The sequence below is a fragment of the Podarcis tiliguerta genome (assembly GCF_965153285.1).
Source record: "Podarcis tiliguerta genome assembly, chromosome: 10".
Taxonomy (NCBI): Eukaryota; Metazoa; Chordata; class Lepidosauria; order Squamata; family Lacertidae; genus Podarcis; species Podarcis tiliguerta.
This window is the reverse complement of record NC_139543.1, coordinates 50,466,316-50,481,853: the sequence shown is the minus strand read 5'-3', so window position 1 is coordinate 50,481,853 and position 15,538 is coordinate 50,466,316. Positions and strand designations below refer to the sequence as shown.

At 42.3% G+C, this 15,538-nt stretch overlaps 1 protein-coding gene across 2 annotated transcripts; it reads right to left on the bottom strand.

The window, feature by feature from the left end:
- Position 1: 1 nt before the first annotated feature.
- Positions 2-11,381, bottom strand: GLT8D2 (glycosyltransferase 8 domain containing 2). 2 transcript variants are annotated; one of them, XM_083401295.1, is made up of 10 exons: positions 10,980-11,381; positions 7,368-7,410; positions 6,381-6,479; positions 5,531-5,699; positions 4,841-4,958; positions 3,745-3,829; positions 2,916-3,028; positions 2,149-2,315; positions 1,331-1,443; positions 2-544 (listed from the first exon to the last, which is right to left on the bottom strand). In XM_083401295.1, the coding sequence occupies exons 2-10, from the start codon at positions 7,384-7,386 to the stop codon at positions 372-374; spliced, it is 1,056 nt and encodes a 351-aa protein (XP_083257421.1). In that variant the 5' UTR covers positions 7,387-7,410; positions 10,980-11,381; the 3' UTR covers positions 2-371. The 2 variants fall into 2 exon arrangements, with proteins under 2 accessions (XP_083257421.1, XP_083257422.1); XM_083401296.1 differs by lacking the exon at positions 10,980-11,381 and adding an exon at positions 9,256-9,347.
- Positions 11,382-15,538: the final 4,157 nt, after the last annotated feature.

The window sequence follows — 15,538 nt, the reverse complement described above, 5'->3', positions numbered from 1 at the left end:
ATACTTAAGGTAAACCTTATTTTTATTCAAAAAGTGTTTCAGTCTGCAAGAAACAGTATTTGGTCTCTCAGCAAGAAACAAACTTTATTTACAGATTATGACTTAAAATGTAGTCCCTGTTTTTATAAAGTACTTTCCCTAAGCCTTGTAGCCCTAATGGCATGACTTGAAGCTTCCCCAAACTGTGATTGTTTCATCAGGGCCCCAATGAACTGTTCATTTTGAGCCATGCTTTTAGTTACAGACTTATGCAGCGGCTTTATATGCAACAAAGGAGGTGAACTCGCATCGCAAAATATTGCATAGAATGAAGTATCTTGTGCGTGCTGCAAATGACTGATCCTGATCCTTTAAAAATGTAAATGACAGCATCAGCTATTAGGACGAATCAATTTAAAGGTTCCTGAAGGGTCAGGAACAAACCACTTTTCCCATAGGTCAGTGTGAACACTAGGGTGATCCCAAGGCTTGTATCTTCCATTCCAGTGAAGTAACTTGGCTTCATGAAGAAAGTGCTCTGAGTACCTGGCATCTGGACTCCAGCCTATAGGGGGGGGAATTAGGTAAGATTTTTATAGAGCCCTTACTGGAAAACTCTTCACTCTTTAAACAAAATAGTGCGGCTTTCCTCCAGTTCATCATAAACACTTGCTTAACACCCTGTCATTTGCAGCACCATCCCATCCATGTCTACTCAGAAGTAAGTCCCATTGAGTTCAGCAGGACTTGCTCCCAGATTAGTGGGCATAGGATTACAGTAAATACCTAACTATGGCTTGTTCACACTCCATAGCTATATTTAAATAATTCCAGAAAGCTTTATCTGTGCACCATAAAGGAACTTTACCTGTGTACCAGGATTTCATCTCCCTGCCATGCCCCATTTGCACCACAGTCTTGGGAGAACAACAGATTTAATTTGCAAAGAAGAAATCTGATGTATGTGCTGTCTCTTACAGTCTGCCCAGCTTCAAACTATACAGTGGTGGTAAAGGTAAAGGTACCCTTGACAGTTAGGTCCAGTCGCGGGCGACTCTGGGGTTGCGCCGCTCATCTCGCTCTATAGGCTGAGGGAGCCAGCGTTTGTCCACAGACAGCTTCCAGGTCATGTGGCCAGCATGACTAAGCCGCTTCTGGCGAACCAAAGCAGCACACAGAAACGCCGTTTACCTTCCCGCCGGAATGGTACCTATTTATCTAAAGCACTTTGATATGCTTTTGAACTGCTAGGTTAGCAGTAGCAAGAAGCAAATACAATACCATTCTAAGGAACCCTTAAAGGCCTTTTGCATTTTTGTTTCAGCTTGCACAACTCGAGTCTCAAACTTACCTAGATGTCGGATATGCCATAAAGGATTAATATGTGAATATTTCTCATGGAATACAATGAGCATTGGAGAAGTGGCCACACCTCCAGCAAGAGTGCTGCTGTACAGATTTTCTCTGAAAAATATATCAACGGGAATTGAAAGATCTGTTTAGAATACCTTTTCAATGAATAGCAAGGCACAGCACAATTTATTTAGATGAGAAGAGCTTTTGAAATAGTTGTGTAACTGAAGCTTAGGATTCTTTTTCATTTAAGATTGCAAGTCCAGAATATTACATGATAGTATAAAGGCTATCATTGATAAGCTCTCTGAGCATCTTCCTTCCTTCCAAAAGGATGTGCTGAAGTAAAGGAAGCTGATTTAATTTTCTTGCATTTATAAGCTGCTTCTTTTCTATCTTGGAACCTGAGGTGTTGCTACAGCCAGCACTGGCCAGACCCAGACCTGCTTAGCCTCAGGAAGCTGGTGACCTCATGTGCCTTTAGACAATACCCTGGGGTGGTTTTAGTCTGCTACATCATTGACTTGAAAACTGGGCTTTTTGTGATGATACTGAGATTTAAAAAACAACATCAAAATTGATCCAGCCTACAACTTGTATGTAGAGTATCATCCTCCTAGGGTGCACATGAGAAAGCTATCACATTGATCACCTTTAATGGTCCATTCAAACACTGAGTGTATTGCTGGCGCAAGCATAACGCCCAAGCTAGCCTCCTGTGAACACCAAGCAGAGAATTTGCAGTGTGTATGCTAGTCCACACCAGACCCAAGGAGGATATGAGAGAGAGAGAGAGCGCACACTGTTTATACATACTCTACATTTTTCTGCATCCATTTTTCTAATTGCTTTGTGATTCGTTGGTGCTTCCATTCCGTCATATTTGCAACAATGACACCAGGATTAAAGGAACATGTGCTGGGACTTATGCCAAGATCTCGGATTGTTTGTTTTCGGTAGTCCAGAAACCCCATATAGGTATTCTAGGGGGAAGAACAAAACATGTGATTACTATAAATTAACCTAGATATTCTCAAAAGTTTATATTTGTGAGTGGCACTAGCTCATTCCATGTCCCAGGTTTTCAGGGCAGGGGGTGGTAGTGGAGGAAGAGAACAGAAGACATGTTTGGGGACTTGGGGAGGCAAGTTTATTAGCTTGTATTTATTTTAATTTTATTAGGATTCATATCATGGTGGGTCACAACAGAATTGAAAGACAACATTGTGAACATGGAAAATAAAATATAATCGCAGAATCCATTGCTTGATGCAAGTAGTAAAGAGTCACACAGGCTATGCAGCCTGAAAATAAATTAAATAGCTCATTCCCATTGTGCTGTTAACACCTTGTGACAAGCACCTCTGATTTTTTGCAGGCTTTTTATGGAGCTCTCCCAGAAGGTCTGCAGGTTTCTCAGCCTGCCTCCCTCATACCAGTGCAGCACCAGAAATCCAATTTTTCCAATGCCCGTCCCCCTCAGGTCCCAGAGATTAATGTGAAGAAGAAGTGGGAAGAAATATGAACTCAGGGGAATGAGTTGGGAAATACGTGAGTTTTTTTGTGCTGCAAGGACTTCTTACCTGCATTCCGATGCTTCTCACAATTTCGTGAGTGGAAGGCAAATCACAGTCATCCGAAAAAGCTGCCGCATGCCCACGGGCTAGTTTGGTGTCATACAGATCTTGGATGTCACCTAAAGAAAAGCCAGGCTTATTCAGAAGCCCCATAAGTCTGTACTCATTACCATGTTAACTGTATTTACTGCTCACCCGTTTCTAATGCAAAAACCTGCTACCCTCTAAGGATTTCAGTGTGTAGCATTCAGAGCCAGCTTTAGCAGATGCGGCGCCGGAGTGCAAATATCCACCCAGCGCCCCCAAATTACCATGGATAGTGTTGGGGTGGGCATAGCTGTGCACTGCCAGCCATCGGGGGGCACAACTCTCCCCCATGCCGCTGCAGGAGAGCAATCCCCATAGAGGCTTGGGAGTGAAGTTGCACCCCTCCAAAGCGTCCGCAGGAGGAGAGTGCAGCTTCCCTCCCAAGCCTCCTCGGGAGGAGAGCGATCCCCGCAGAGGCCTGGGAGGGAAGCTGTGCACCCACCAGCCTTATGGTTGGCGGAGCGCAGCTGGCAGGCGTGTAGGGAAAGGGGAGGCCACTGGCAAAGCCGTGCAGCTCTCCCACTTGCTGGGGTGCCCCTGCAAGACTGCTGCCCTGGTGCAACGCACCACTAAGCGCAATGGGAAAGGTGGCTCTGGTAGCATTACTACCTCTGTTTTCAAAATTTGAAAACAGGGCTGAGCAAAGGAATCCATTCCAGATCTCATTTCTGGTGATGATAGACCTACAGAATATAGGCTTTGGTGGGGATTTTCAACCTCCTAGGGCTTATTTTTCTGGACAACTTACCTTGCACAATCACATCATCGTCGAGATATATCACTTTTTCATGTTCATGAATAAGCAGAGGGAGGTAAAACCGCACAAAGTTTAGCTGTTGAAATTAAAAAGGGAGTCAGCAAAGTAGAAGATATAAGACATTCAACATTATATTTCATATGTCCAGTTTAAAATATTCATCATTCAAGCAATATCCTGTTGGGGCTAGAGTGCATTCTAATAATACATAATGCATAGGGGTGTGTCTGTGTGTTTTGCTGGTTTAAGTTATAAAAAATAATGTTTCCTGAACTCAAACCTGCCTGAAAAACACGAACTCTCCAATCCTCAGTGGTGGAGGGAAAGCAGATCTGGGTAACAACCAGCCCTTGTGTTTTCAGAAAGCAGGAGTAGCCATTGTTTCTTTGTCCCAGCATCACGCACAGGTGTGTGATCTGATGAAGGCAGTATGCAGCAGAGATTTAGGGCACTCCCAGTCAATCTTTTTGATATTTCAGGCTGATTTGTTTGCAGGGAGATTGGAGGGGCTTTTCTGGATGGGGTGAGGGTGTGCTCAGTTATGCTCTCTGTGTGCACTTGGGCAAAGAGAGGGGGTGGGGACAGAGAGAGAGAGAGAGAGAGATGCATGTGCAGTTTGTGTATGTGTGATCTATGTAAGACACAGTGGGAGAGATGCATTTGAGAAGAGAGTGAGGCAGATATGTATGTGTGGCTGTTTATATGTGAAGTGCTTGAGTCTGTGAAAGAGACACAGAGATGTATGTGTGTCTGTGGCTTGTATGTGTCCAGGGAGTGTGTGCACGCACATGCGCTGTATGTACAAGAGACCATGAATGTGTATATTTTCCCTGGTCCTCCCTGCTGTTATTAGGCAGCAACAGCACTGCCTAATAGTTTTCCACTACCAGGACCAGAAGAACACAGATAACTTCTCACCGCAACCAATGAGCTGGTTGGGAAGGGAGCAGCAATGACTGTACTCCTCTCCTTTTGTGTTATGCTATGTGCCCTAGGGCAGACATTTTGTGACTGGTACCCACAGAAATTTGAAATGCTGGCCCAAAAAGTTTGGAGACCCCCATTCTACGGGCGTCTGTATACTCACAGGTTGAAGTAACTCAGGCCGTGCTGCATCTGGCCTCATTTTCCCTTTTAGCACCATGGGGTTGAATTCCACAATTTTAAACCTTATATCTTTCAGCTTGGAATTTTCAATCCACTTTCTAGAAGCAAGAGAGAGAGAGAAAGGAATATATGACAGAACACCTTAAGCAATGAGTGTCTTTGTTGCATCCCTTGCTGCTCATTCTATCCCCTTATCCCTGGTCATATTGACCACTCCATTTCTCTTCACACGGTACTTTTTCTGCAATACGGTGGAATATTGGAGAAAATATTATGGGCAATTTCTAAGCCCCCCCAAACTCTGAGTTCCAAATGACATTCTTCAGTCACCTGAAGTGTCCAACGTTTCAGCTTACTGGTGTGACCTTCCATATGGAATTCCAACAAGTCCTAGGATGAAGATATTTGATCTTCCGCCCCTTGCTCAGCTGGCTCACCAGTATACTAAGCTTTAGACATAGTTTTGCCCTGCATTGTCACATACTAGCACGTGAGCTGAGGAAACAGCTCATTGTCTTTTGACTGCTTAGACAGCATCCCAGCAGGACTCCTACTGCTCTGTTTCCTCAGCCATTCCCATGTGGGGCATCCAACAAGTTACATGGCTCTTCAGCTGCCGGAACCTAAGCACAGAACTGAGCCCTGTATTTCCCCATCACATTATTTTCACCTGATATGCGGAATGCCATTTTTTAGTCCAACTACGTAAAACAAGACATTGGAATCGGTGTTGCTGTAAATGCTGCTGATTGCTGCTATCGCTGCACCCATTCTGCCTGCAGCCGCACATATAACCACAGGGATTTCTTCTTCCATTTCCTCAGGGCTCTCCAAGTCAACTGGTAATAATAACAATAAAAAGAGTAACAGAATTTTAGGGCTGGGAGGGACCCCAAGAGGCATCTAATCTTCCTGCCTGCAATGCAAGAATGTCAGCTAATCAATCCCCAACAGTGTTGCTGAAAGTCAGTTTTATCTGAGTATCTAAGTTTGTGGAATTCACTGCCCTTGTATATTAGGCAGGCGTCTTCTGTATAAAGTTTGAGATGCCGCTTTAAAACATTTTTATTTACACAAGGTTACCTTGCCACATGACCCTGCCTTCTGTTGTTCTGTTCTTTGCTTCTTTATGATTTTACCTTTAATCTCATATGGATTTTATGCACACCACTTTGAGAATATATTTTTTATTGATTTAGTGGCATAGAATGTATGTATGCATAAATAGATCAACAAACAAACAAACAAACAAACAAACAAACAAGAAGACAGCCTAAATGAAATTGGCATGTTTATCTCCTAATGTGCCACTTGGATTTGTTACATTTTGTATACCTGATTTTCCTGGCTGCTGTATTTCCTTCTGATATTGTACCTGCGCTCACACCTATGCTGAAGTCACTTTCTTATCCCATGTAAGAACATCAGTAAAGGGAAATATGGCAACTAGGCCTGAAATACTGTCAGCCACCAAGAGCTATCCTGTATTACAAACAGAAATTAATTCTATAGGGGCCTACCTGAATCATTCTTGAGCATGGTAGATGGCATCTTGTGAACTTTATTATATAGAATAGCACAGAGAGTCAAAACAAGAAGGAACAGTAGGATCTGATTAACTGAAATGGAAAAGAAGCTGGTTAATAATATTATATTCACAGTAACAATCCTTAGAATGTTTACTCAGAATTTGATGGGACTTTAGTGTATTTCAGCTGACAACTTGACAGTGCAATCTTATTTGCTCAGAAGTATGGTCTTGATGAGGTTTACTCCATCAAGTAAACCTTGATAGATTTCCTACATATAATAAAAACGTAAGAGTATCATCACACTACAGCTTGCTTGGCCAAAGACAGTTGGCGCTGCAAACTACAATATGACAAGAGGCAGTGGGTGAGTAGCCCAGGACAGCCATAGAGTGACAGCCATAACAGGCCACAGCAGCACCCCAGCAGCCACCTTGCTCTGCTGGCTCCTGGCTCCTCCACCTGCCGGGCCTGGGGCCCCTGAGCATCCGGACCCCCAGACTTGCCAGTGCTGCTGCTGGCTATCTTCTTCCTCACCAGCCAGTTTTGACTGCCACCAATTTGGAGCATGGCAAGGCGGCTGGCCTGGTAATCTGCTGCTATTGATTAGCGTGAAGAGTCAACCAGGATAGGGTGGCAGCAGCTGATTCTCAGACCAGCAGATGGCCACTTCTGACCTCCTTCCCTTGCTTCTCCTGCTACTAGGCTGACTCATCATCCCACTTGGAAGCAGCAGCATAAGGTGGAAAGGGGAAGGTCTAAGCTCCCTCAGTGTGCTGTCGCAGATCCTGATACTGAACACTGGATGTTGCTCACTGTTGCCTTGCTGCCAACCTCTGCAACCATCTACGGACAATGCTGCAGATATTCAAAAACTTTTCACCCCACCTACCACTAGCAGGGACTCATCTACAGACTTCAGTTCCAAACCAGGGATCTAATTATTTAAATCAACTCCCCACCCCAAAGGTGTCTTACTTTTTCGTAAGAGAGCCATACGGTCCTTTCTTTTGGTCTCAATCTGTGGTCGAAAGAAGAAACAGGAGACAAAGATGAGAAGGCAAAAATAATCCACATTTAGTATGTACTAAATGTTACTGGTTGAAACCCCAATAATGTTAGGTTTTGCCTTTGACTTGAATGGAAAGCATCTTAAATCTACCCAGCAGAGGTAGAGGTGAATTCCAGGAGCAAACTCAATGCATTTATCCCTCTGCCATTAAAAAGAAAGAAAATAACATAACTTGGTCTTATTCTTCAAAACAGAGCCACAAATGTGAAGTGGTCCTTTTTGAGAAGATGTAGGAAAGACATGAACATCTTTCTGACCCCTCATTGTGGTGCAATACCTACCACATCTGCTTTCTTCCCATTCATGCAAGGTTACTCTATATGGGTTGAATCCATTACCCTCACCTGCACAATCTTCTTGTTCCTCTGTTATATCCCTTAATATAAAGGGCAGAATGGTCCAGCTTATGGCCTGACTATATATACCTGAACTGTGAGAGTGATACATGCATTTGTTTTGACTTGATATATCTACACTTGAACCAATTTCTATATTGTCTCTGTATACAGCAAAACTTGAGCTTATGTTAGTCTCAGCCTGAGTCTGAGAACTGTACCATAAGGGGAGCTACAACTTTGAGTGGGGATTCTGAGAACCAGCCACCTTTCTTTTGATAGTTATGCACAGCCAGGTAACCCCTATATCTGTCATATATCTAGACATATAGCTTGAGGACTGCAATGGCACACTGGATTAACATATCTGAGGCCCAGGAGGTGGGAGAGAGAAACCGTCACTCCTATAAGGTGTTATAAGAATTTTAAGGTCTTTTATATACCGGTATATATAATTTTTGTTGTTGTTGTTTAGTCGTTTAGTTGTGTCCGACTCTTCGTGACTTCATGGACCAGAGCACGCCAGGCTCCTGCAGTTTGGTCAAACTCATGCTGGTAGCTTCAAGAACACTGTCCAACCATCTCGTCTTCTGTTGTCCCCTTCTCCTTGTGCCCTCCATCTTTCCCAACATCAGGGTCTTTTCCAGGGAGTCTTCTCTTCTCATGAGGTGGCCAAAGTATTGGAGCCTCAGCTTCAAGATCTGTCCTTCCAGTGAGCACTCAGGGCTGATTTCCTTAAGAACGGATAGGTTTGATCTTCTTGCAGTCCATGGGACTCTCAAGAGTCTCCTCCAGCACCATAATTCAAAAGCATACATTCTTTGGTGATCAGCCTTCTTTATGGTCCAGCTCTTACTTCCATACATTACTACTGGGAAAACCATAGCTTTAACTATATGGACCTTTGTCGGCAAGGTGATGTCTAATAGATGTTCATAAATGTACCAAGCATGTATGTATGTATGTAAACCACATGTCTGAAACTCACAGAAAAGTCCTGAAACCATTTTCTCTCTCCCAAAATTACCTCAAATATTTCTCTGCAAGGTTGAAGTATATGGGAAATCTCCCCATTTTCACAAATCTGTCTTAAGGGCATATTTAAGATAGGAATAGGGTGTGGACCTGTGACCTGGATTCAGGAATTGAGTAGCTATCACAACAAAAGAGTGGCCACGATGCCCAGGTTATCCAATCAGGTAACCTGGCAGACAGGAAGAAACAACACACCCAGATTTCCGCCCCTTCTCTGATGTATTATGGGGGGGGGGTGTCTTGGGCCACACCCCTTCTGTGATGTATGTATGATGTTTCTGGGGGGGTGGTCTTGGACTCCAGGGCGGGCAATTTAAAATGTATATACAAAGGCTTGCGCGCATGGCTTGGGGTCCCTCCCCCACTCCTGTGTGTGTATGGGGGAGCACCCTGTTTCAACAGCTTTAATAAAGATCGGGCTTACCAGCTGCTTTGCTTCTCAATATTCTCTGGTTGGTCTCTGTTACTTTCTCCTACCGATAGAGAACTTACAAAAGGATGGGATTTTGGGTACCTCACAAGGGAAAAGGAGCAGTTTTTTTCCTCATAACAAAGGCAAAAGTCCCCCAGAGAACAACTCCCCAGAGAACAACTTCCCTAAGGCCGGACCCCCACATAGTTCCATTTAATTCTTTAAACTCTTTCCTTTGCCTCTAGCAACCATTCACTTTGACTAAGTTCTATAAAGGAGAAAAACATGGGGGGATCATTAAAGGCCTTCACAAGGCTGAATAATGCCATCGATGCTTATAGAGGCCTGTAGTTGTGAATCTCAGCTTTGTGTCTTATCTACAGAGTAGGTGCTTTGGAATAACTGTGCTTGGAAATAATTGCTTGGGTCTGTGTTTACATTGATTTCAGCTATTTAACCAGCATCAGATTCAGCCACCATTTAAAGGAAATAAAAAATTACTCAAAGATGGCATTACTTGCCACAGCTCTAGCCATAAAATTATGATATTTTTTTTTATAATTCTCATTTGAAAAGTTTTTTTTATGATCCTATATTTGATTTTCTATAATAAGATGATATTGTCTCTTATGGTGATTCATCAATACTGTAATAACATGTTGCCCAAATCTGTAGAGATTTTTTTCCTGAAATATTGCAGAAGGAAAAAATAAGCTTTCTGTTACAAGGAACTTATCAGTTCACAACTTAGAAGGTAGCATTTGCTTTTGCAGTGAAGGCCTCCAGCTTTACCCCAAAATATCTGGAATCCATTTCAGACAATTGTGGTGATTCTTAGTTTTAAAGGCATAAATTCATTCCAACATGTATCTCCTACTTTTAATTTAATCAATAATGCTTAATTTTTTTAGTTGTTTTAGTAAATACAAAAACAATATATGTTAGCTTTATCTGGATTTTAAATATTTTATATTGTTCTATTTTCGTAAATTCTATTTTTTTCCTGACACTCTTTCTCTCTTTGTCACACACACACACACACAGAGAGAGAGAGAGAGAGAGAGAGAGAGAGAGAGAGAGAGATATGAGGTAATTCCCATGGGGGTTGTTCAAAAAGAAAGGATAGAATTTGGGAGGGTTTGCACACCACAAGAATAAACAAATCCCCGTGTGGAGAGATCCCCTGCCGAACAGTGCTCTCAGAACTGCATATACAACCAGGTTTCAGTAACACGCACAAAGAACTAACTCATTTTGATCCAAGAAAATATCATATATCTGAAACCTCTCTTTTGGCACGCAAGAAACATGCATTTTCCATTTTCAGGCATGGAAATTCTACTCAATAATTACTGTAAGTAAATAAAACATCGCTGGTGTCCCAAACCATCTGCAGTCATTGAAGCTACAAGTGTTTTCGCACAAAACAACCTTAATCTGTGTAACTTGCACCAGATTCTAAAATCTAGGATCTGAACTTTAGGAGACCCATAGTAAAAAACACAGCGCTATTTGTTTAATATGGGGGGGGGGGAGGAGTTTTCATTTTTGGAAAATTAGATCATGTCAGCTCATTGCTTTTAATACATTTACTGGAACACTTGGGAAATGGTTACTGAATATTGACAATCTCCAGACACAATTGCAAGATAGTATGACAAAACTAGAGAGTGCAGCGAGGGAGCAGAAACAGAAATGGTGACTGCCATAATTTCCTGCAGAATAAAATGTTTTACCTTTCAAAGGCAGCTCGGCAATAGGGAATTTTCTCCAGAAAGAAATAACTGCAAGGCAAGTTCCCTAGGTAGCTGGATGGTCCAGTGCCGTAAACATTCACTCCAGAACTTCCCCTTTCATGGGATTGCCGTTGAAATCCTGCAGCCGAGAGTCTTGAAGGTGCTCTGCAGTTCCTGCAAAAGTACTTTGATGGAGAAGTGTCTTTCAAAATTGACTTGGGACTGCTTTTTCTTCCCTTCCTTTGCTGCTACGTAGCTACCCAGAATCCAGACCTTGCCCTGCTGGAGTTTATGTGGAGTGAGCCACATAAACTGCTTCCAGATGTGCTGAACGATGCAGCTCCAGAAGTGGCGGACTTTCCTCCTCCCACTCTTGGTTGATCCTCATCGGACAGAAAATTCCAGAGAGTGGAAAAGAAGAAACTTCAGCAGCAGTCCTGAGCTCAGATTACAGTTGCGCTTAATGCTGAGCTTTGGTTGTCGTGAACAGGCAGCATTTTACCAGTTAGAAGGAAGCTCAGCTGAAGGCCAGGGAACTGTACTTATTGTTTATGAAATAATAATCTATACCTTTAAAGCATATCCAAAGCACATTCTTTCACTCAAAGAATTCTGGGCATTATAGTTCACCCACTGTAGCTGCAGTTCCCAGCAACCCTTAACAAACTACTGTGCCCAGAATTCTTTGAGGGAAAGAATGTGCTTTGAGTGTGCACCCAGCCTACATGGGTGTTCTTGGGGTGGTGGGGAACCACGTATGGGGAGATGGGTATTTCATTCAATGTACAGCATATATGTTCATAAATAGCTCAGACTAGACCCTTAAGTGAAGTGGGGCCTGCCTTGTGCCAGTGTGGTGTAGTGGTTAAGAGCGGTAGTCTCGTAATCTGGTGAACTGGGTTCGTGTCTCCGCTCCTCCACATGCAGCTGCTGGGTGACCTTGGGCTAGTCTCACTTCTTTGAAGTCTCTCAGCCCCACTCACCTCACAGAGTGTTTGTTGTGGGGGAGGAAGGCTTTGTTAGCCGCTTTGAGACTCCTTAGGGTAGTGATAAACGGGATATCAAATCCAAACTCTTCTTCTTCTTGTAGAATACACGCCCCATTGAAGTTAAGCAGGCACCAGCACTGTACATAATTTCTCAAGGGCTAACAGCATTATGGGCCCAAGCCTATGGAAGTCCTTCCCACCAGAGATAGACAGGCACCCTCCTTGGTGAACTTCAGGTTCATGACAAAGACTTATTTTTATTTTAAGGTACTGTTTGGGTTTTATTATTATTTTTTGTTGTTTTATTCTCTGTATGGTTATTTTTACGTATACTGCTTAGAAATGTTAATGATTAAGTGCCTTAGATAAAAATTAATAAACTTTAAAGAAAAATGTTTCCCATTATGAACTTACACAGATTTTTTTTGTTGGGAACTGTTTTATTCATTTATTTTTACTTGCTTAATTTTTTTATTGTTGTAGATCGCGATGGTATTTTGCAATGTTTATAAATATTCCAAAATGAACAAACAGCTGTACATAACAGAATGAAGGAAGAAGGCAGAGCATAGTTAATTTTTGGGGCACAGCGAATAGTGCGCTGCAGACAAAACCTGTGAAGATTCAGATAGGATGCACCAGTGGTTGGAGCCAGGGCCAGGCTGGTGCTACCTCAGGCAAAGAACAAGATGGCACACCATTTACAGATAGGAATGGAAATGTCAATTTAACTTCTCACAGCTTCTAATTTTTCCAGTCTTAAATTATGTTCTCTACATTTTTACAGTGAGTTGTGGATTTCCTTTTTTAAAAAACCTAAAGAAAATTCTTCAGCAATTCAGTGTGGATTTCTCCTAATAAACACATTTTTGTATGCTGTTTTGACCAATGTACACATTTTTACAAGCTATTTTCCCCAATATAATGCATTTTGGGTGTTATTTTCATTTTTACACACTTTCACCTAATATATGCATTTTTAAAAACATTGGTTGGTTGGAGAACTGCAACAAAAAGCTGGGTAAGTGTCAGTTTTGGAGGATACGGTAGTTACCGTATGCTTTGGTTCTCAGACTGGTTCAGAAAGTGCAAATTTGGTAAGTGTGGCTTTAGATGTGAATTGAATAAATCCCTCCCCCCATTCCAACAGGTGGTATACAGGCCAGGCCATGGTTAACATATGTAGTGGGAACACAGAGGGGGAAAGCCAGGAAGATGTTGGCACTGTCTCCCAGCAACCAGACTCTGCCTAATGGTAGGGAGCTGGGTGGAAGTCTCTCTCGCTCACTTTGGGTTATTATTCCCCTGGTAGAAAGAGCTCAGCTGAAAGGAAACGGGCATAGGCATGTTTTCCACATCTTCATTGAACCAACGTGATCTAACATGTTACCAGGCCACACAAAGCTCTCCTTGCTGCTTGCCAGTGCCAGTGCAGGATCAATTAGCTTTAAACATAACAACATATGCCCTAACAAACAGCTCTTTATGTCCACCCTTCTGAAAGTGAACAGATAAGACCTGACAGATGCTTCTGGTGGGAAAAAGGATCAGCCCAAAGCATGCATTAGCTCCTGGAAGGAGGACTGTGGTCAAAGACCAAAAATAAGTAAAGGATGGCTGCCATCGAAGTCAGAGAGAAAGGGAAGGAATTGTGATAAAGACTCTCCTCCATAAACCACTCAAATGGCTTCCTAGCTTCCATGATGGGGGTAGGTTTCCACTTGTGATTCTAATAATATTGCTCTGAATTCCAGGAATAAATATATGTGCCTTGTTCACATCTAGATTAATTACAATTTTCTCTACACAGGCCTGCCCTTAAAAGTGTTCAGAGTGCATTAGCTAGGGTTTACAGTGACTCCCTGTTTGTTTCCAAGATCAATTCAAGGTACCTTACTATACCTTTAAAGCCCCAGGTGGCTTGGAGTCAGGATATCAAAGGACCTTCCCAATGTAAACAACAACAACAGCACACTGAGATCCTTGCACAAGGTCATGGTCTTTGTTACCCGTCAGAGGTGCAGTGATGGGAGCACAAGGGAAGGCCTTTTCAGTGATAGCACCCAGACTTTGGAACACACTGCCTTTGGAATCTCTCCTGTCCCCCCCCCCCCCATCTGTCCTTTTCAAAGCTTAAAGTTGAGATGCACTTGTCCCAGCATGTTATGCTGAAGGCAGGATTAAAATATTTTAATGAATACAAATTTATAAACGGTGGTTAACCCTCCCATGCAGTTTCCTACAGTCAGTTTGGTCCCCACAGCAACGGAAAAAACTGAATGCAAAACTGTTTGCTGTTAAATGAAGGTGCTGTCTGAAACGTCATAGCACATGCATGTTCCCTAAAGTAATATATGCAGTAGTGGCTGCATTATAGCAAAGTATGTGTACACACAGGCTGTTAGCATAGTGTGCTGTGAATGTGTGTTGGCACTTTGCTGCAACACGGATATCTGCCCCTTCATAAAAAGGCATATGGAAGTGATTGGCATAATTTTATATAATGCATTGGGCAAGAGTGCACACATCTGATGCCAGCTGTCATTGTGCAGGCAATGCAGATCAAAGTCCCAAGTATCTCTCTCTCTCCATTGTATTACTTCCTGCCAGCTCATCTGACTGATTGCCCTGTCAGTCGGTGCAGCACATGTGAGGCAGCTGTTGCCCTAGGCAAGCAAGCACTGAGGACAAGTTATCAGATTCTAGAGAGCACATCTTATCTCCAGACAAACCAGGCTACGTTTTCTTCAATCTTTAATTCCTTGGAAAAAAAGACATATGTACTCTATCTAGAAACAGCATTTCCCACAGCTCCTCGTGTGATAAGGAAAATTGCACTCTGCACTTGCTCAGGGGCATTTTCAACAGTTCTCCATGACTATTTATTTATGACCCCTCTTCTGTTCATAAAGCATCCAGGCTGGCCTACAACACAAATGAAATAGCAGCACAGTTAAAAACAGTATCACTGTAAAACCATAAAAAACAACCAATGACCAATATTCCAGAGTTGGGCGCTGACAGTGGCAGCAGATGCTGAGACTGAGCTTTAGCACATTAGTTTTACCTCATTTCAAAAGCAAGGGTTAAGAGCTTTTAAAGTTTTTAAAAATCACATTGGTCCCTTTGAGAGGGAGAGGTAATTAAATGAGTAAGGGCCTTGAGGTTGGGGTATCGTGCCCCCCCCCAAGAAATGTGATAACCCTAAAGGTTATCTTGGTGCAACAGATAAAACTGTGCACAAATAAGTGGTTATTATTATCGACAACAAATTCATAACAATGATAATAACACGAATGAAAATGAAGCATTACAGTTATAAATCTTTTTTCTTCATGCTAACGTACTCTTTTTAAAAAAGTTTTTATTCAAGTTTATACATTTCATTAGTTTTACAATCAATTTAACATTTCAAAGTCTGCCTTCCTTCTGCCCTCTTTCTGTGGTTTCTTAAATTTATTTTTAAATATCGATTGCATATCCAAATTCATTTAATTTGCTCGTTTAACTGAATTAATTTGCTCATTTGATTTAATTAAGGAATCAAGATAACAAACTTTTCATATAAAA